The sequence below is a fragment of the Molothrus ater genome, chromosome 2, assembly GCF_012460135.2.
Source record: "Molothrus ater isolate BHLD 08-10-18 breed brown headed cowbird chromosome 2, BPBGC_Mater_1.1, whole genome shotgun sequence".
Classification (NCBI taxonomy): Eukaryota; Metazoa; Chordata; class Aves; order Passeriformes; family Icteridae; genus Molothrus; species Molothrus ater.
Window position 1 is genome coordinate 28211548 of NC_050479.2, and position 20964 is coordinate 28232511.

General features: G+C 42.3%; 1 protein-coding gene across 4 annotated transcripts in view; it reads left to right on the top strand.

Moving 5' to 3' along the window:
- Positions 1–20964, top strand: part of ST6GAL2 (ST6 beta-galactoside alpha-2,6-sialyltransferase 2) — a 173789-nt gene that overhangs the window by 115334 nt on the left and 37491 nt on the right. Inside the window, exons 1-2 of one of the 4 annotated variants that reach the window (XM_036382432.2) lie at positions 8163–8200; positions 8959–9025. The exons of 1 other annotated variant lie outside the window; for it this stretch is intronic. In XM_036382432.2, the coding sequence (XP_036238325.1) occupies positions 8993–9025 (33 nt within the window). In that variant the 5' untranslated portion in view covers positions 8163–8200; positions 8959–8992. Of the gene's footprint in view, positions 1–8039; positions 8201–8656; positions 8680–8958; positions 9026–20964 lie in introns of those variants that run through there. 2 more of the 4 variants (XM_036382441.2, XM_054518476.1) reach the window with 2 other exon arrangements.

Here is a 20964-nt window from a genome sequence, read left to right on the forward strand (position 1 = left end):
CTGTGAGGAGAGTAAGAATATACACCTGAAATCTTCCACAGCTCAAAAAAGTACAGTGATGACTGGCTCTTCTGGAAGCATGTGTTCCCTTGAACCTATTCAAAAAACTTCTGTTTCACTTTGATTAAGAACAAAGTCTCGACATTTTCCTTTGACTTTTTTTCTCTTCTTTCAAACCAAAATTCCATTTTCTGGCAAAGGGTAGCATTAATTTTCCTTTTCCAACTCTCTGCTAAATGTGTGGCTAAAAGAAATGTTTGGGAGATGGAAGAGGGCCCATACACTGTAACCATGAGTGCCTCTATCTGAGCCTTATAAACAACTGGAAAAATAAAACAATGCTTCTAGATCATTGATCTCCAACTTTTTCAGTAAGATTTTAGCAAGTTGACCCACCTCTTCCTATAAACTGTCTTGGTCTTGGAACAGAGATATTTCTGTCTTGGAGAAAACTGCAAATTTTAGAAGGATATCAGCTCAGCAAGAAAGCTTCAGAAAATTTTAGAACATCAAAGGCGTAGGTTTGGAGGGGAGAATCAAGAGAGAAAGGCTTCCACTTCCTTCAACAAGGGCATAGAAAACAAAAATATTAAAGTCCAATTCTGTGCAGAAAGACCTGGGTGAGACAGGGACTGAAGCAATGTCAGATGGGCAAAGGAATCAGGAAAAGGGACATGATCTTACAGCCATGGTGACAGGTGCCCGGATGCCACCTAGCTACTGATGGCAGGACAAAACTCCTCCTGTGTATGTATACCTGGTGCTATCTACAGGAGGAGAGGATTCTCTGCACTAAATGGCCACAATATTTTTTTTTCAGGAAAAGACTACATTTTATCACCAAATGGGTGATAAAACAGTGCTTACTGTTTACTATCTTTAAACTGTGAAATATGCTGGAAAATAAAGACTTTAATTAAAGTTGTCTTTTCAATGCCTATTCCTTGTAGAAAAGTGACACCATTTCAAAACTCAGCTTTTCTCATATGCCTCTATTTGCTTTCTCATTTTTATACAATAGATTCTATTTGAACAATTTCAGCAACATATTTAATATCATTGCAAAAGTGACTGCAATACAAGTTAAAAGCCAGTAAAGTCAAGAGCCCGGTAAAGTAGGATAAAATTCTGTGGTGTACTTGGTGTATCCAAAAAAGTGAGGAATACAAGATCAATTAGCCTAAGAGTTGTTTTCCCATATTGACATCAGAACTCCCGCCTTTGTTGTTTAAACAACCGGGATAATGTTTGTACTGTAAAGTTCTGAACTGAAAATACCAAAGCAAGGTAGGAACAGGTTTTGCCAACTCTTCCTATTAACAGTGGAGGCTAAAAGTTGCTGACTCACTTTGTGACACTAATTGGCTAAACCTCCCTGTACTTTAGTTGTGGTTTTAACTGTCTTAAAAATGTATCTGCATATTTAATGTATGATACATAGCCTGTATGTATGCAAACCACCAATAAACCACAGCACTCTTCATGTTTCTTTACTTGTCTTAAAGCATTAGGAAAGTATGCATGATGAGAGCAGCTTTGCTCCACTGATCTATCTGCACTCCCTTGCAGCAGAGACAATGCCAGGGGGCTTTTTCAGGCTGTGTACAGCAGAAACCAAGGCAGCATTTCCCAGGCCAGATGCAAAGTTACATGAAACAGAGTAGTAACAAACTAGCAATAACTAGCTCTGGAGCAAAGAACAGCCAGCATCCAAGTTACTCCTGGGAAGGAGCCCTTGCATTTTAAATCAAGAAGAAAATGATGACCCATTTTTAAAGAATAAAGTCATTCCTGTAAGAAAACTAACTTTCTTCAGCAGTTCCTACCCAGGCAAAGCCAGTGTATGGGACTTCTGCAAAGCCACAATTCCACTTGAGTCTATGAATCCCATCCGCAGGAATGCAACACGTTGGCCTGGAACTGCAAATGCTGTTGGCCAGGCAACACTTGCAGGAGGGACACTCGCAGGGGGAGCAGGCACTAAGGATGAATTCATGAGTGCCTTCTGATCAAGTGGTATCAGGGTACTCTTTTTGACTTTTTGGTTATGTCTGATAAACCCTTAATTTAAGGAGATGAAGGCTGGTCATGGTGATCAGGACGGACGGAAGGATCTTCTAGATCCCTTCAGGTACAAATGCCCTAAATCAGACTTCACAGGGGTCAGCAGGAGGTCAGAGAGGGAGAAGAGATGGCAGAACAGGATAAAACTTCTCCTCCAGGCAGGTGCACACTCTGCTGTGCTGCCCTGCTCTGCCTGGAGTGCAGGGATAGCTCACTCTGATAGGCTGGGCTGCCTCTGAGCCAGTGCCTGCTGCCCTGGCCAGGCTGGGCAGAGCAGCCCCTCTGCCTGCAAAAGTTTTGGGAAGTGAATATGTGTCTGTCTTCCTACTGATAACACCATCCAGGCAAATATGTATTTCTTCTTTGGAAGGAAGTATTCCACTGTACATTGAGAAAACTCTGATTCCAAACACAATTTTTTCTCCATTCTCCCATCTTGATGATTCAGAAGATAAGGCACATTATTTTTCTTCAAAAAGCTGCTACATAAACCCATGTTTATTTCAGTTAACCTTTCCACCCAAAGAGCCAGCTCACTTCAGTAATGCCTCCATACATCACAACCACTCAGAGTGCAGGCAGAGATTAATTCAATGTAATTTTGTGTATAAAATTTGCTCCAAAACTCATCTGTCTCCAGATATTTATTTACCTATACAGAATATCCAGGGTTTGAATTCCAGCACTGACTGATTTTTAATAAAAATTCCCCAAACACTACAAATTATTTTAGCATCTTCAACTTCCAGTAGAAGTTGACAAGGAGTCAAGGCACATAGTACGCAATGAGTGCTGCCAGTAGTAATAAATAACAGTGGGAAAAATGGACAGAAAGTTCCTGTGCTTCAGCAGAAAATTGGATGAGAACATTGTTCAAGTTCATCAAAGCAGTCAGGTTTTAGGAACATTTTACTGCCCATGTCTTTAGGATGCTGCTAGTCTTTTGCTTGTGTAGGATTTTTGAGCTTGTTAACATGACAAACTGAGATTTATGACATTTGTGATTTTAGCTGGGTGACTCTGCCTATAATGCTTGTTCAGTGCCATGAAAACACTGGCTGGAGGATGACTGTGAGGTCAGTGGGACAGAGCACCAGAGGCAACAGCAGGGAGCTCCTGGCCCTGCTTATTTTGAAGTCCCAACCCTGTTACTCTGTTTTACGAATGCAGCTGAAGTCTGCCTTTTTTCACAGCTTGGGGATGACTTCTGCAATAATGAAACAACTAGCAAAAAAACCCAAGCTGAAGGTAGCTCTGGTACCTTTGGCTTTTCATTTCAGCTCTTTGCTGTTTCTTATGAAACTGACTTGATGAGAAGTCAGAGAGGTGACTTGCATGTATCATGGAGTAAATGGACAGGTGACCCTAGCTGTTAAAAGTTCATGGAAGTCCATATTTCTTTCTAAGGCAAATATAAGGGAGAGAAAAGCAAAGAACAGGCTCTGATTCTGCTTATTGGCTTCCACATCTGAGCCAGCACTGAAGGATAAGAATTAGTCATTAATACAGGTCAGGTCAGCAGTAAGTTAGCACTTTCTTTCAAGACCAGGGAAAATTGGAAAAAAATTGTGTCCATTATACCTTTGAGTCCCCGGGCTGCTTCAGAGATGATGTAGCTCACACTTGGTGACCAGACTCTGGATTTGTAATCAATTCTGTTTCCTGCTGCACCTTGCCCAGACATAAAGAACATTAGCCAGCAACTGGGCTGGCTCTTCAGACACACAGGCAACAGGACATACACAGAATTCTTCCTGACATCATCTATGCCATGCTGGCAAATGCTATTTCTTCCCTTCTTTTTTCCCCTGCCAGCTCCATGCAAGCAAAAAGAGTCCTTGGAAAAACTTTGTGCACCCACAGAGCAAGGATGTAACTTTATGCAGACATCCATCAGCAAGGATGTAACAAGCCTTGTGAGCACAGCCAAATGTGCATACACCTCTGAAACTAAACCACCTCGCCAATGAGTCAGGGAGAATTTTGTCACGATGTTCCTGAAGGGCAGAGAAACAGCTTGCTTGGGAGAGGAGGCAATTCTGCCAATCATCTGCCATGAGATGATGAGAAAAAGAAACCAGGCCACTCTCTCTCCTAAGGGAGAGCTGTTAATTGAGGTCTTTGGGTTACAATCCTAAATCCACATAGGCAACAGAACAACTGCAACACTGAAATGCATCTGATGTGTGCAGAAATCAACAACAGTATCTTCAGCTTATTAAAAATCTGCTTGATGACTAGAAGCAAAATGCAGGTCTGCACTAACAAAAATCATGGTGTGTGATAACTGCAGGTCCCTCCTGGTGCAACAGGATACAAATGCCAGGCCAAAAGAGCCTCACCCAGAGGCAGCACTGCTGGAGATTCACCACCTCATTGCTAAAGGGACCAGTCTGAAGCATGTTTCTTCCTTCCCACCCCAAGGAGGGAAAGCACACTTCCCCAAGATGTTTGAGGGTTTGCAGAAGGCAGTGGGACCCCACCTAACAAGTCCCTTTTGAAGTGAACAGGCCCCTTTGGAAGTGATAACAGAAAAATACCTCAGGGAACCATGAGAAGTGGGAGGTGCACAATCTGTGGACACCCAGAGCTTACTCATTCATGTAACCTTAATAGCAGTTATTTGTTCAAAACCAAAAAAGTTCTAAAATAAAATTGCAATTACTTGGGTGAAACTCAGTTTTGGTAGAGTCAAGACAAAAATTCTCTTTTCCATCACTGGAGTCATATTAGCTAAGAATATATTCTGAAAAGGTTAAATAAGCTTGTGCCTGGGCTTTAAGGATCTTTGTGTACTGTACCTGCCAGTTTAAATGATGACTGCAAAGATCTGTTATAAAACTTTTTCCAGGAGAGGCAAAAGCTTTCTCTGTGCCACTGTTTTTAATATACTGTGACTCTTGCTCGTAGTAAATTAGGTTATTTATCCCTTTTATTTATATGCACTGCTCTAACATAGTAACAAACCAAAGTGATAGATACATCTATACCAACCATCAAACTCAGTAACAAAGCAACAGCAACTGTGTGTAACTTTACCCTATTGCTATCAATTTATATAAAAGACAAATTCTTCAAGCTGCAAACATGTGAAAGTAAATTCTTTACCATTCTGGACTTCCAGCTATTACTATGTCCTCTGATCTAAAATCCTTCCCCAGGCAGCTCCCACATCATGGAGACCTGATGTTGATCTCACAGACCTTATCCCAATTCACCTTCTGGCTTCCAGAGAAGCTGTTCTTTATTACTCTGCTGAAATTGAAGGCAGAATCAGGCCAGTGATCAGAAATACACAGGATGCAGAGTTCTTCCATTTTGGAGTTCAGAGTCTAAGCCAAAAGCAGAATGTCAAAGGCTGAAGCAAACCTTATTGGATTGCAGAATAACTCCTTCTGCCTTCTGCAGATAAATTTTACATTTAGATGCATAGGGGAGACTCCCACTGCAGTCAATAAAAATTATGCTCATCCAGTGTTATTTATCACCAACCCAACTGCCCATTCTGTAAGTGCTTGGCTGAAAAAAGGGGAGTCTTCAGGCAACAAGAATTCCTGATACTGTGTTTAAACTGTCTCAGATTCTCACGTAGAATCTCTTAGCTTTATCAGCTTCCCTGAAATACTCACCTAATTTATGCTATTCATTTACATTCTATTCCAAATTGAAGTTCTATTTCACTGGCATATTAAAATGAGTATACTAAAGAATGGTGCATTTTAAAATAGTAACAGATGGATATGTCTGTAGAGTTGTACAGATTTAGATTCCTACTTTAATTATATAATTTTAAAAAATTGAGTAAGCAGTATCCACCTTTCACTTTGTTTCTTGAAACATGTGTTTATAGTTTATTCTATGAGCCAGCATGCAATATAATATCATTTTGTAGACAGATGCAGCAAGTCTAGGCACAAAAAAAATAAAATTACTGGGGAAATATCTATTCCTTAACTGCTAACTATATTTATAAATTTAGATTTTTGAATTAATGCTATACAGGGCTATTCCTCAAGCAGCACTGTTGCCCAAAAAAAAACAGTTTGTGGATGTATCTACATCACAGTGTCCCTGAATAGAATTTTTGCTGTCTTTATGTATGTAAGACAAGCTCTCCTATCACACTGATAAACAATGATTTTTATTTTTCTGAATTAGCTCTAAGTTTGAAATTTGTTTTCAAAATGTCCTACACTGGGGGAAAATATGATCTTTTTTATTCATTAATTGCTTTGCTATTCATGAAATTCCTCAAAATGGAATAAATAAGTGCAGAACTTACCTAGAATTTAGAAACATTATTTGCCTTTGGCATTAAGTGCTATCATTTCAATCAATCATATTTTTTAACCTGTTAACCTATTCTTGATTGTGCTTTGCCTTTCACATCCTTGTGATGCCACCTCTTAATTTAGGAAATGGCACCTTTTTTCCTTTAGTTCTAATGGCTTTTACTTCGACACTTGTTTCACAGCTTAGAAGGCGTGCCTTTTGCAGGCATGCTGCTCCGATCAGCTTACACCTTACAAATATGGGCACAAAGAAGCTTCAGTCTCAGATGCATTTACACAGATGCTTATCTTGGAGCACAGACTCGGCACAAAAAAAAAGGTTATCTGTCATTATCCTAATTATTTGTAAGTGACGACTTACTTAGACTATTTGCAAAGTAAACTACTATTAAATTTGAACCAGAAGTAAAACATGCTTTAAGGTATTTCTAGCCTTTCAGCAAGCTGAGAAGGCACACCAACGACTGCACGGAAAACATTTCCCTTTTCCTGTGCCGCTGGACAGACACTGGAAGTCCCAGCGGAGCGATCAGCGCCGTGTGGGTCCGGCGGCGGGACCGCGCATTTACCGCGCTCCGGTAGCATCTCTCTGATCTCTCCTCTCCTTTGTGATCGCTGATCCAACAGCCCTGTTCGCATTGTTTTTCTACCCGCTTTATTAGCGAGTTAATGTGTTTGTTCTCAGGAGACCTTTAAGCTTAAAATATTTCTTTAATTAACGGAGCCTAATCCTAAAGAGCCAAAGCTGGCTGCGGCGCTTCCACACGGCGTGAGTGCGGGAATCTCACCGCCCCGGCTCACGGGGGATGCTGAGGAAAGGACCATGTCTTCAACTTGCCGGACCGGTCACAGAGAGACACACCCCGTGTCCCCGGCCGGCCCCCGGAGTCCCGCTGGAGCCGGCACGCTCCGGGGCTCTCCGCGCTCGGCAGGCGGGGGTCACAGAGACAAGGCGAGAAAGCTGCCGGCCCCTCGCCCGCGCCCCTCGCACCCTTCCCTGCCGCTTTGAACTTCTCCAGCACAGATCCCGAAGGTGCAGCGCGGCCCCAGCACGCCGCGCCACGCCAGGGGAAGGCGCAGCGCCAGCGCCCCATCCCCGAGCATCCCCCCGTCCCCGCCGGCGCGGAGGAAGATGCCCCGCTGCCGCCGGCCCCACGCACTCCCCCCACGCGGCGAAGATGCAGGGCTGTCCCCAGCCCCTGCCCGTGCGGCGGAAAGCGTGGCAGTCCCCCCGCCGCCGGGGTGACCCCCTCCCGCCGCAGCTCCCGCCCCTCCCGCCGCTGCCCTTCCCGAACAATGAGCCGGGACAGCGCGGCACGGCCCCGGGGCAACCCCGGCATGTCCGCCCGGCCCCCTCCGCCCGCCGGGAGCGCAGCTTCCCGCCCCGCCGCCGTAGCGCCCGGCTCCGCCCGCGAGGTACCGGGGGCGGGGGCACCCCCATCCCGGGAGGGGCCGGGCGGCGGCGCGGGGGGCGCTCGGCCGTGTGCGGGGGGCGGCTCCCGGAGGCGGGGGCGGTGCCGTGCCGTGCCGTGCCGAGCCGAGCCGAGCCGAGCCGTGCCGCCCGTGCCGTGCCGAGCCGAGCCGAGCCGAGCCGAGCCGTGCCGAGCAGTGCCGTGCCGCCCGTGCCGCCGCGATCCGGCCGCGCCGCGGTGCCGCCGGGCCCGGCCCGGCCGCTGCCCTGCGCTTTGTGCGTGCGGCGGGCAGCAGCAGCAGCAGCGGCGGCGGCAGCGGCAGCATGCGGGGGGAGCGGCTCCGCGTGGGACGCGGCGAGGCGGAGCGCCCGCGCCGCCCCGGCTGCTGCACCTCGGGGGGCAGGGCCCCCAGAGAGCCCTGAGCGCCCGGCGGTACGTAGGGGCGACCCCGGGCGGAGAGCTTCTCCCTTCTATTGTTATTCTTTTGGGATTTTGGGGGTATTTCTTTTTTTGTTTGTTTCTGGGAGGTGGGTGGTGATGGTGAAGGGGAGGATTTCTACTGTGCAGCGTTTGCTGGAAGGAAAACCCTGTAGGTGAAGCCATATGGGTTCTCTAAGCATGGCTTAGTGGCTTCTTGGCTTAACAGTTTTCGGGCGGGGAGTGAGCAGGGTGTGTTTTAGGAGGGCTCGACTGCTCAAGAGAGCTTGAATAGATACGTTTAGAGAAGCAGCGCTTTCCAGGAATTTAAATGAGACCCTTTTTTTGTGGTTGCTTTTTGAGGCTGTTCTGTTAGTTCTATATTTGCTTTTGCAGATCGCTCTTATCAATAGTTAGCCAGCTGTGGTAGCATATAAAAATCGATCTTCTCAAAGGAAAAAAGAAAGTCTCGGCGAATTCACCTTTGCTAAGCGGTGTGGATCACTTCTTGTTCTGGTTTTATAATTTATGGGGAATGTTATAGTCTCTAATGCTCAACTACCATTTCTAGTTTATTTTGTTATGGCAATGTGTTTCTTTTGGTACTAGAAAAAGATGGTTGGGTTACTCATTCAAGTAATTTAGTTGGTAACTTAGAGGAACGTTTAGTCATTTCAGATGTGGAGGGAAATGCTAAGAGAAAGGCAGAAGGCAGTGGCAAACCTCAAGGTTTAGGTTTTTGCACATTTTTAAATTTGATTTTCCTTTTTCAGTCTTTCAAACTTTCTGAACTTTAACCCTTTTGCAATGAAACTTTCCAGGAGTGGCATCTGCGTCCAGGTACTGTTAATACATGTATATGTATATATCTTTTTCTGTTTGGAAAACTTAGGTGAAAATGATTCAACTGGTTTGCATAGTGTGGGGCTGTTGGGTATAGGGAAAGAATTACCACATTTTTTCCATTTAAAGATGGAGCTCTTGCAGTTTTTCGTTTTTTGTGGTTTTGCTTTTTTTTTTTTTTAAGGGGGTTTTATCATTTTTGTGAATCTGAAGTATGGTTTGGAGGTTGCTGATGGGCAGTTTCTGATTAAAATACCCTTTCATGGAAATCCTGCCATGGATACCTACTAATTTTGTATGTATCTTGCTAAGACCAACTGCAGCACTATTTGGAAAATATGTGCTGTATTTGCTGAATGAGAAGCTGTGATAAAGGGTCTGGAGGTGAAGTCCCATCCATGTACTCAAACCCAAGGACTCAACACTGATTTCTGCAACTGACAACTTTGTGGACACCTGTACTGTAGGAGGCAGGCTCTTCTTGCCATTTGCTGTGGAAGTGCTGGATTTGAGATCTTGTAAGTGAAGACTTCAAACTATTTGTAGGCAGAAGTCTTCTCTGATTGAGTTTAGGATGTCTAAAACTCCTGGTGTGGTAGTCAGAGAACTCTTTTCTATTCTACACTTCATCTGGGCAGAGGACAGGATTTCCCATCATTGTACACACTCACTGCACATTCAGAGTTGGAAGATATATACAAATGTTAGAGGTTTCTTGCAAGGTTACAGAGTTCTGCATCTATGGTTTGTTATGTGTTTTCTACCAATGACGTGAAAAGAAAGGCCAAACAATAGGGAAAATGTTACAAAAACTTTTTAAGGGGAGCTTAAAGAGATGCTAGGGTTGCATATGTAAACGTCATAGTGGAAAGACGTCATGGATGAAGTTGTATGTTCACCTAATCTCTTGTTCTTTGGAATGTGCAAAATGATTGCTACATGCCCTCTTAGGTTAAATGTAGACTTGTGCATAAGTAAAATCAGAAAGGATAATTTGTGCATAATTTAAAATCAAGAAAGCAAAATTAAAAAATAAATGTCATACTACAGATTTTTTTTCTAATTGCAGATTAGTTAAATAACATACAACAACATCCTGGTGGTAGCATCCTAACAATTGAATTGTGAATTGATGCTGTGTGTGCTGCTTACTGCATAAACTATTGGGGCATGCTGACTTTTACATGAGTTGTTGGAATGCTACTGGCCCATCAGAAATAGGATGCAAATCTCTCTGCAGTAATTTTCAGATTGTGATTTGGAAACTTCTCTGTACTTGCTAGGGAATTGGCTAGCAGTCTGCAGAGAAGTACTTGGGCATATGGTATAGGCTAATTTTCCATCTATTTAGCTACTAGTGGCATTAAAATAAGCCAAAATACATTAAATACCTCTCTAATATTAATTATCTTGTTAAGAATTCACTGAAAATACTATTAAAATCACAGATGTGTACAAGGGCAGTGTGATCAGTGTGGAGGCAAATACAGGGAATAAGGTCTGCAAAGGTCTTCTAAGATGCTGCTCTTCCTACAAAAAAATGTTTGCTCCTGTGGCATTGTAACTTTGGAACAAAGACATAGGGACTTGCTTCAAGGAATGGAAAATCTGACTATACTGCTACTTTTGTAGTGAAGGGATCATTTTTGTTGAGTAAGGCTGTTGGCTTCCTCAGCCTAAAGGTTTACAACCCTTAAATAGCTCTTCCTGACACTAAGCAGTATCCCTTTGATGTGTTTCAAGTATGTTAGAAAGGCTGGCTGGCAACATTGGTACTGATGAATGAAAAAGAGAGAAATTTACAACATCAGATAGTTTCTTTAAATTATTTCCCTTGTTGTTAGTTATTACCAAGTATTAGACTGCCACACTTGAATATAATTAATGTAGTAAATGGCTTATTGGGCGCCATCTGAACTTTTGCCTTGTTTAATTATAGAAGCTTAGTGCAGTGGTCTGTGTACAATATTCACCCCAAATAATTGCTTTCAGACTTTTATCTGACTATGGTTATTTTTGGAGCAGCTGCATACATGGCTTTTCCCTGAACTTTGCACTTCTTAGGCTCTCTGCAGTCCTGACACTACATTTTCATTTGCGTAACTAAAAGCAGTTGTGTTTTGATTTTGCTGGTAGCAATTCAGAGCAATTTTTCTGCATGCCATTCGTATGTTAATGTGTTTTAAGCTTCCTTAAAATTCTCTAATTCATATTTAGGTATCAGTCAATCCATGACACAAACGGGAAAGTTGTAATATTTTTTTTTTAATTTTTAAATTGTGACTGGAGTTAAAAGTATTTCTTCCAGTGACATTGTATGTATTGAAAATTATGTTAAAATTGTGAAAGGAGTGGAATGGGATGAAATCAGCACCACAAAGGATTTACAATAAAGGGTTCGGATTCAGCAAGCCCTTCTTCATGTGCTTAATTATGTATATTAATTTCACAATAAATGCCATCTTCCTCTACTAGAACTCATGGTGTCATATTTAGAATGCAAGATCGTGTGAAAAGCTGAGTACAGCTACCACATTATACCTGATAAAAACCCCTGATACTTGTTACTGGGTTTGTGAACATTTTGTATTTTAGATCCAGTTTTTTCTAAGGTCCAACCATTGAAAACTGATTTTCTTGATCTGTAACACTTCTAAAAAAATAATCTTGTAAAGTAATTCAGATTTCTTTTTATCTGGTCTGAAAATTTTACATAGACTAGAATCAGTGCTTCAGTAGTTGGCCTCAAGGGCAAAGCATGCCAAAATCATTCTGTTTGCTGTATGCATCTCTCAGAGATTGTCTCTTTCCAGAATGATAAACTCTTGAAGAGTTTAATATCAGGGAGTGGTTACCAGTGTTCTTCATGAGGGTCCTCGACCTTGGAACTCGCAGGGGACAGATGCTCTGGCAGACCTTATTGGTCTGCAGACCTTCAAAGCCCTCTTTGACACCTGTCACTTTGGAGAGGCCAGTTCTTCCGTGCTGCTGAAGATGGCCAGAGGCTTGGAGGAGCTGAGGAGGTGGAACAGAGCTTAGCTGAGAGGTGTGGCAGCCTGGATTGCTGGTACATTTCTCTGGAGATGCAGCTGTACAGCTGGTTGTGTGTGTGTTAGCACACTGTGTTTTCTGGAAGGTGTGCTTAAGAAATCTAATGTAAATTAACAGTAAATGTTATTCATTGCATAGCTCTGCAGTTGTCATCAGAGAGGGATTCACCGTGGGTTTTGTGCAGTCTCCTGTTTATTGTATTAAATTGCACCAATGCTATCCCAGAGTAGGGTGTTACATAGCTGGGGTTGTGAAATGACCATGAGTACTCTGAGGTATGATCACAAAATCTTTGTAATAACCAAATGGCCGTTAACTTTGGAAAGTTTCTTCTTCACATGTGATGTGTATTTGTCTGGCTGGAAGATATGTGGCCAACCAGATACAGAAGGCTTAGCAAGATGGAGAGATTTGTTCTGTCACTTTCTGAATCCCTTATGTCATTGATGGAGCCAGAGGTCTGGAGGGTGTAAAGTTTGATGAAGTCTCTTTATAGCATCCTCAGTTTAAAGTAACTGTGCTAAGTTCTGTATATAATTTTGGTAGTGGAGTTGTCTTTCTGTCCGTCACTGGAAGGACTACTTTTGGTCTAGTCACTGTCATATCGGGGTCTCAGCAAAGGCTCTGATCCTGTCTCTGAAATACCAAGTCACATCTGCTCACAATGTTCTGAGTAAATATCTTCTGTGTATAAAAATGTAGTGATGTACTCTACAATCCTAGTCCAAAATGCCCTCAAACTTTGCATAATTGAGTAGTGAAGAATTTGCCATTCTCTTATGAGGCTGATGCCTAGATGAGAAAATGCTAGTTAAGAATGATGTTTCAAAACAATCTGGAAAATGCAGATATTTTATAATTCACTGTACAAAGCAGGAGGTGTTTGGCTCTGGACTGACAATGGAATATCAGGCCGTTCACCCTTTCGCTGTGTCAGGGAAGGGAGGTCAGTAACAAATGAAAGCTGTTACCATCTGATGGCTGCTCAGTCACCTGTGAAATGTGATTTCTAATAGGCAGGTTTCCACATCATAGGAGCAGCAACTGCAATTAGATGAGTAGAGCCAGCCCCCTTGTCAGAAGCCTCGTTCATCATGCCACATCTTTGCCTCAGACCAATCCTGCCAGTTAAGTGTTTCCAAACACAGCCCAGGGACCCGGGATTGCTCTGTCTGCTGGTGGAGGAAGAGTGTGTTTATTGTCGAAGCTGTTGGCCTTTCTCTCCTAGAAAGGCTTAAGCTGTGAAAGCAGAAAAAAGTAGAGCCTACAGCAGCATCTATGAGGTCCTGGCTCCACGTGAATAAGTTCCTTGCAAAATGTTCAAAGGCTTTACTGGGTTTAGGATTTCATCCTGTGGAAGCATTATAGAGGGCACCCTTTATCTCCCAGTGAAGCTAGCTAATCATGTCCAGACGTGGTAGTAGTTAGCTGACAAATTGGCTGAGAAGTCAGTGATTAATTTTAACAAATGAGTTTTCTTTGAATGCAAGCCCATGCATGACAATTATAACAGTATGCCTATGATAAAATTAGAGATTTTTATTCTTTAAGCTTCAAACCTAATAGTGTATGATTACTTTTTCCAGTGTCTTAAAACATCTGCCTTTTGTGGGGAGTATCACTGGGGGAAGGGGACAAACACACATAGAAAAGAAGCGCTCTTTCTTTCCCAAAATACCCTAAATATCAATGAAATGTTCAAAGTGATTGCAGAATTCCTTCTTAGTTCTAAGGAGTATTTAATATATGGTATCATACATTCTGTAACGCCTCTAATGTCTTCAGTGAACCACAGGTCTAATATCCACTCCCATAAAACTAGTGAAAGTTTTGGTATCATCTTTAAGTGAGCTGAGGGTCTAGACCCCAGTGAATCCTCGTTTGTGTTCTAGCTGCAGGCTCCTCTTAACAGGACACTCTGAAATTGGGTGGTAGGAAACAAAGCTGCTAGCAAACATACCTGGGTTGGGTCATGTTTTGATGTATTGAGGAAGGTGCTTTTAAAATCAAGCATGCTCGGGCTAAATATATTGTGAGCTATTAGGGAGAAAGCATTAAGAATAAGAGGAGTGTAGGATTTGTTTGAATAAAGCAGCGTACACTATGTGGCTTTTTTTTTCACTCCCTGAAGAGTGTGGTGCTAGCACAGAAATTGCATTATAGCTGCATAGACAAGAAGCCTTCTTTCTTAAGAACACAAATGCGTCCTATAGGAAAATCAAGCCGTGACTTGTTTTTAGGCATTTAACTTGGATCCAGTCTTGCAGATGGATGGAAGTTTGTGATCAAACCACCTTGACTCCACGCTCACATCTTTATTAGCACAGCTGAAGGGCACAGAGTATCAAGGGTGGCTTTGCAGCAATGAGTTTGTGTGACTGTAGCAGTGTGGTGTTGACATTTTCTTTGTGATATGCCACCTAATTTTCAGAATCTTATCATTCACCTATAAACCACACATTCTGATATAAAGAGTATTTAAAAGGTCTATTTAGTGGAAGCAGTTTTACTAAGTATAAAAACGATATCTTTGACAAAATAGAGAAGAATGTGGCATTAACAAAGAGAACTAATTTTTCTTTTTCTTTCTTTTGTTTTTTTAAACATGCATAACTCTCAAGCACCCTTGGATTTAAAAGGCATTTAGAGAGAGACCTTTAGAAAAATGGAAGTCTCTTTAAACATTGTTTCTTTCATTGTCTTGACAAACCTTGAAAAGTAGTTTCTGTGCCTGCACATTTCAGAAACAGTTCTTAGGGGTTTTATTATGTGCTGAAACATATGTTTATAAAAAAGACTATAACCTGGTGGAAAAAGTGTCTTATAATAATAAACCTGTCGATGGGCCATATGCTGCCATCAGTATGTTTGAAAAAAAATAAATTCTTCTACAAGTGTTAAGTAAGTTTACAGCCTGAGTGTTAAGTTAGGGTCAGACTGTGAGTCACCCTTTGTGGATTGAGAGGGGGAGGAAAGTGCCTACGGATCCTGCTCATGCTCTTTTCATTAGCACACAGGGCGGCAGGCGGGCTGGAGCTGGGAAGCACCCTTCCCAAAGGGCAGTGGAGGCTGGAGCTCTGGGAGAGACTGAGAGAAGTTCTCCTCCTTTAGCCTTTCCTTGGTGCTCCACAGGTTTGTGCTGGCCCAGCACAGGCCTATGTATTTTGTAAAACTTGATTGAGCATTGTGTAGTCTCTGCTGAGAACAGCACACCTCTGAGTTAGATTATCTGCATTTTAAAGGTGAAAGAGCAGATATTTGAAGTTGGTACAAATTAAAGAGCTCTGATAAATCTCTAATTGGATAAGAAATGTGGAAAAAAAACCCTCTGTTCTTGCTGTCTATTAGGTAGATGATTGTTATTTTATGCGTGTTTTTGGTGATTATAGTACTGGTTTTGGTTTATAATGTAGGGGTCGTGGTCATTGCAAAGTCTTTTGTTTTTGAAGAGCAAAAGTAAGATGCAGAAGGTCAAAGGAAATGTCATTCTTAAAAGGTGCTTTCTGTGTGGGATCAGTGTTTGGTAGATGTAGACACTTTTGAGCCTATTTTACTCTGGATTCACTCTGTAGCTCCTGTGAATGGGAGTCATGCATGTGTGCATCTCAAAAAGAATAGGTCTCTTTGTAACACTGTTTCCATGTAGAAACATACTTCACCAGGAAGTGTTTTAATAGCCTAATGTTTCCCACCACCAGTCAGCTGTGCACTGCTTGTTTTCCTGGCAAGGTAGCAGGTGATAGTCATTGTCAAAGGAAATATCAAACACTAAGGAGAATTGTTTAAAGTAGTTGACCATGCTGAAAGCTGTGTCAAGTGATACATGTGGTTGCCATAGTATCTGTTATCAGAATCAAGATTGTGAACAGAACAGTCTCCATCAGGGGTGAATTCCTTACCCACAGTCTCTCCAGGGTTCATCAGGCAAATTAGAAGTTTGCTCAGGGGAGCAAATTTGCTTCTTGAGGGCTGAAATGTTCCCCCTGGGTGTTCCTGTCCAGAAGTCTTATGCCCTATGTTGTGTCTATGTGTACAAGGCTCCTAGTCTAGAAGAGGGCCTTGGAGATCAAGAGAGTGGAGCAGAGAGGGGAAATCTGCTGCAGAAGAAGCACCCAGACCCCAGCGCAGATTCTGCAATCAGCATGGAAATGGGAAATAGATTGGATCCGTAATCCATGGAGGAAAGGGTTGGGAACTATGTGGATGTTCACTGAGAAAATTTTTGGGTTCATCAGAGAGTAAGGCTGAGTATGGATTTAAGGAGTAGGAAAAGGACAAGACTAAGGGGAGGAAACTATCTGGGTCTGGTGTTTGCTCACCTTTCCAAGAGAGGCACTTTGGTACTGGCAAGGATGGGAAGCACCTCAGGACTGTTCCTCTCCAGCTTGACAGAATGTCTCCCCATGGAATCTGTGAACTCCAGCCAAGTTCTTACACCCAGCTGGACCTGAGGGAAGGGTCCTGGGTTTCTGGGCTGCCTCCTGAGCACAGCTGATGAGGTGATGGAGGAGCCTGCAGCAGGCCAGGCTGGCTTGCCTGCAGCACGCACAAGCCAATGTATTGTGTTAACAACTGCAGCACTCAGAGTTTGCACAAACCCACATTCAGTAATAAAATAGCCTGCAACTAGTCAAAGGCACCAGTAGTAGCCAAGCAAATTTGGAATGTGTAAGCCAACCATTTTTAAGTTATGGTGGGCCAAAAAAAATTAGGAACAGTCCAAGAAATGGAGAACACCTCACTTTTCAGGAACTCTCATATCTTCAAGATGCCTTGGCTGATCTACCTCAAACTTTCCAGAGGAGCTTTCCTTGGCATGAGACCACAACTGAAATTTCATGTGACTGGTTTTACTTTGTTGAAGTTATGAAGGTTAAAACCAGAGTTTGTTATAGAAAGCTAATCTCTCCATTAGAAATATTTGTCCATGTTTAATATTCATTCCATTGTCATTGTTCATTGCTTGTTCAGACTGATTCTATTTTTTGCTATTTATTTCAGGGTTGGTTTTTTTTCAAGGGTAAGTTCAGAGCAGTGTAGGTTGGAGCCAAAGTGTGCATGGCTGGCTTTAGGCCCATGTGGTAAGGCAGAAGCATTAGCTCTGTACCTGCTGGAGAAGGATTTGCACTTGGAGTCCTACTGCCACCATACTGTCACTGAAAGCTTTTTGGAGTGTCTGGTTTGAGAGATCACTATTTAGTACAGCTTTTCCCTCTCTGCTCAGTCGAAGAGAGTATCTCTGTTGGCCTAGTTATACTCTGACCTCGAGGCAAAAAATGTTTCTGATTGATGGCCGGCTTGGCATTTAGGGTTTCCCTAGTGGCAGCTCCTGCTGTGGAAAGCTGTGAGGGTGGCAGTGGCCTAAGATGGGGATCAGTATTCTCCATGTGTGCTTTTGAGCTGCTCTTCTTTGTGTCTAAAAATCTGTAGGCTGAAATGTTTAGCTTTCAAAATTGCAAGATTTCAGAGAGGAATTAGAAAACGGAGAGAAAATGTTTGTGGGCCTGGAAGTGCCTTTTATTTTTCAACTTAGAGGCACCTTAGCAGTGACTTCTGTACCAGGGTGAGACTTGGTTGTGCACCAGCCCTTTCCTCTGCTCTGTCTGCTGTTTTCTGAATGATGAGAAGACCACAGCATGCTATTGCAGTTACTTGTTATTGCTGGATAGAGCCAAATGAGCAAAGGTCTCTAAATATGCTGTATTTCATGACATTGAATTAGTTTGATTGAGCCACTGTATAGACAGAGCAAGCAGGGCTGGAACAGATGTCAGGCTGGAACGAGCCCTCACCCTGAGGCACGGGCTGAGAGTGTTTGAAGTCACTGCTTGTCTGTATTTTTCTTTCTGGGGCTTAAGTTATAAAGCTCCAGGAGAGACTTGGCAGAAGTCAGGAGGTGCTGCTCCTGATGAGACAGGGTGCTGTACATCACTGTTTGCTAGGGCTGCCTTTTAGGCTGGATCACTCAGCACCTGCCCAGCTCTGCAGTCAATGGGGCCAGGAGGTGCTCTGTGTGTCTGTGCAAGGCCAGGCTTTGTCCTGTTTGCCATCTGTGCTGCTACTGGGTGGGAGCTGTAGCAGAGGGGCATTCCTGCTTCTTGCCTAACACCCCACACCAAAAATACAATTCCTACATTAGTTTACAATGGGTCAATTCCTGTAAAAGGGTATCTGCATAAAATAGCGATCAGTAGGTTTTCTATTTGCTCAGGCCTTTTATGATTAGGAGCACTGAAAAGACCAACAGAGTCAGCTAAAAATCAGTGTGCCTCTATATGGGCAGCCACTGAGAAGGGTGCAGGTAATGTGATCACAGCGACTTAAACCAGTGATACCACTATTGTCTGCAAAAGCTTCGAGCATGAGAGAAACCCTATGGAAAACTCCTGGACCACAGAATTAAAATAATTAAGTCTTGCAGTCTCTGAAATATATATTGCTCTTGCAAGGTCATCATGAGATAAATAGGGACACTAGCACTGGGTTGAGCACACTGTATACGTGGAACTTTGCTTCTGTCCTGTGTGACATTAGGCTCTTTATTTTTGTGAAACAATAACTAGTTGCAGTTGAAAGTGCCCTGAGAATTCTTCAGGTGATGATAGCACCAAAACCAGAGCCATCAAAGGGGAAATGCAAAGCAAAATATGTGGATATGAGGATGCATCTTTGGTTCCTAAGTTAGCTCAGATATGTATCACTGCATGGCATTGGAGTGCCTGCATGGTGACTCTCTGCATGATTTCTTTGGTAAGCAGGACCTTGAAGGAGGAGGTCACCCCAAGGAATTTTTATCTTCTTGGTCTTTCTAGAAATAGTATATCTGCACTCTTCAGGCTGTAGGGCTGCAAAGCTTTGAGTTACTACTGGTGCTGCTCCATCCCGTGCTCCCAGATGAAAGTTTCCAAGGAATGTTATAAACCCGTTGCACAAGCTGAGAGTAGGAACAGAAAACTGCAAAGCCTGTAATGCTGCAATATTATAGTATTGTCTACTGCTGCAATAACCCTGCTGTGTTTGGAAGGTCTCAGGCATACCAGCACCATGGTTAATCAGTCAAGCAGCCAATAGTAATTCATAGCCTTGACTGCTGAGAAATTCAGCACAGCTAAGATAGACATCTGATCCAGCTCAAGAAAGTAAAGGCATCTTCCCACAGCAGTTTGCTTTTTGACTGAGTTGCTTTAACACTCTTTCTGATTTTCTTACTTATTTTCTAAAGAATATTTTTCATATTTCTTTCATTTAGAGTTCCTAAACAAAATGTTCTATGAAATGTAATATCTTTTAGAGCAAAAGGTTCCCCTCATTTATTTTCTGCCAATCTGAAGTGAGGTTACAAAAGAAGACAGTTGCAAGTCCCATGTATGCAAAGTACATATGGAAAATGTCAAGTGACTTGGAAAGAGTCATGCTAAATAAAAGTGTCATCAAGAGAAAGAGAAATTGGGTCAAGACTTATAGCAATGTGACTGATTTGTAGGTCTTGGAGTTCAGAATAGAGGTACTACTTCTGAATTTTGGAAATCAAGTTGATTATAGTGATATGGTGATGCCGGAGGAGACACACTGCTGTTATCTGGAGTTTTCAGTCACTGGCTGAAATGCTGGAGAAATAGTAGCAGTAAATAAAGTACATAGAGTACATAAAGTATTTATTATATTAACAACATTATTTTTCCAAGAAAGATAATGCTTTTAGAAAGCTAATATTGTACACTAAAAGTCTATTTTTTCCCCTGATTCTCTGATGCCCAAGCCAAGTGAATTGATTTTAAACTGAAGTGTGCCTGTTTTGTACAAGTGTGCTTGGCAGAGAAATGATGCATTAGAATTCACATAAACTTGGATTCTTCAGCTCCTGGAAAAGAGACTGTATATGTTACCCACTGATGGAAACATGGGCTCATCTACACTGTGCCCTTGGGCATGTTCTGTTTAAGTGTCTTGAAAATATGTAGTTATTCCTCATGTGCTTGTCCACGCTCAGTTTGTTTATGGAGACTGTGACATTTACAGTATCTGCAGTCTGGAATGCTGCTTTTGCCATAGCTTTTAATGATTATCTCCTTTTACTAAATAAAACCCTAGGAGATCTAGGCAAGGCAGTTGCATAGAAGGCTTGGCAAATACAGATTGTTAACTGCATGTGGTGATAAAGTTAGAAAACACTTTAAAGAAATCAAACTTGCCATTAGCCTGATCTGAACCATACAAATTCTTCTCCTTTAATTTCTCTTCCCTCATGGTATAAAAGTCTGCTCATTCTTTCATCAGAAATGATTCAGACCTGAGGGACATTTGTAATTTGGAAGTAATTAGTAAATAAGTCAGATAAATATTATCCATTGAGATTTGTGAAAGCACATTGGATAGGATTCTTAAAGAGCTGTATCAAATCTGAACAATTAAAGTTTAAAAAATTATCTCTAGTTAGTATGATAAGTCCATTTCATCATAAATTAATTTACTCTTAATAGTTTCTGCTGCTTTTGGAGCAATCTGAAAGGGTTTGGGAATCTGAAAAAGTAGCTAAAATAGAAGAAAATCTGTAATAGCACAGCATATTTGGACAAAATTTTGACAGTATCCAGATTGTGAGATCTTGCTTGTGTGCAAATGTTGTTAGTGAGTTCTGGGTCCAGAGCTGAACCTCAGATTTGTGGGTGTGAGTATTCACTCCTCACTCCCCATCTAGCTTCAAACAATGTTTCTCTTGGTTCTTGTTGGGCATAACATATTGTCTGCCTTCTTCTTTAAGAAAAGCTCAGTGGTACTCATTTTCTTATGCTGAAGTCAAAAATCCCAGGTTATGTGGCTGTTACTGTTCACAGCTTTGGGCTCTTAAAGTAGAAAAGCAGAATTTTAGGTACAAGAAATGTTTG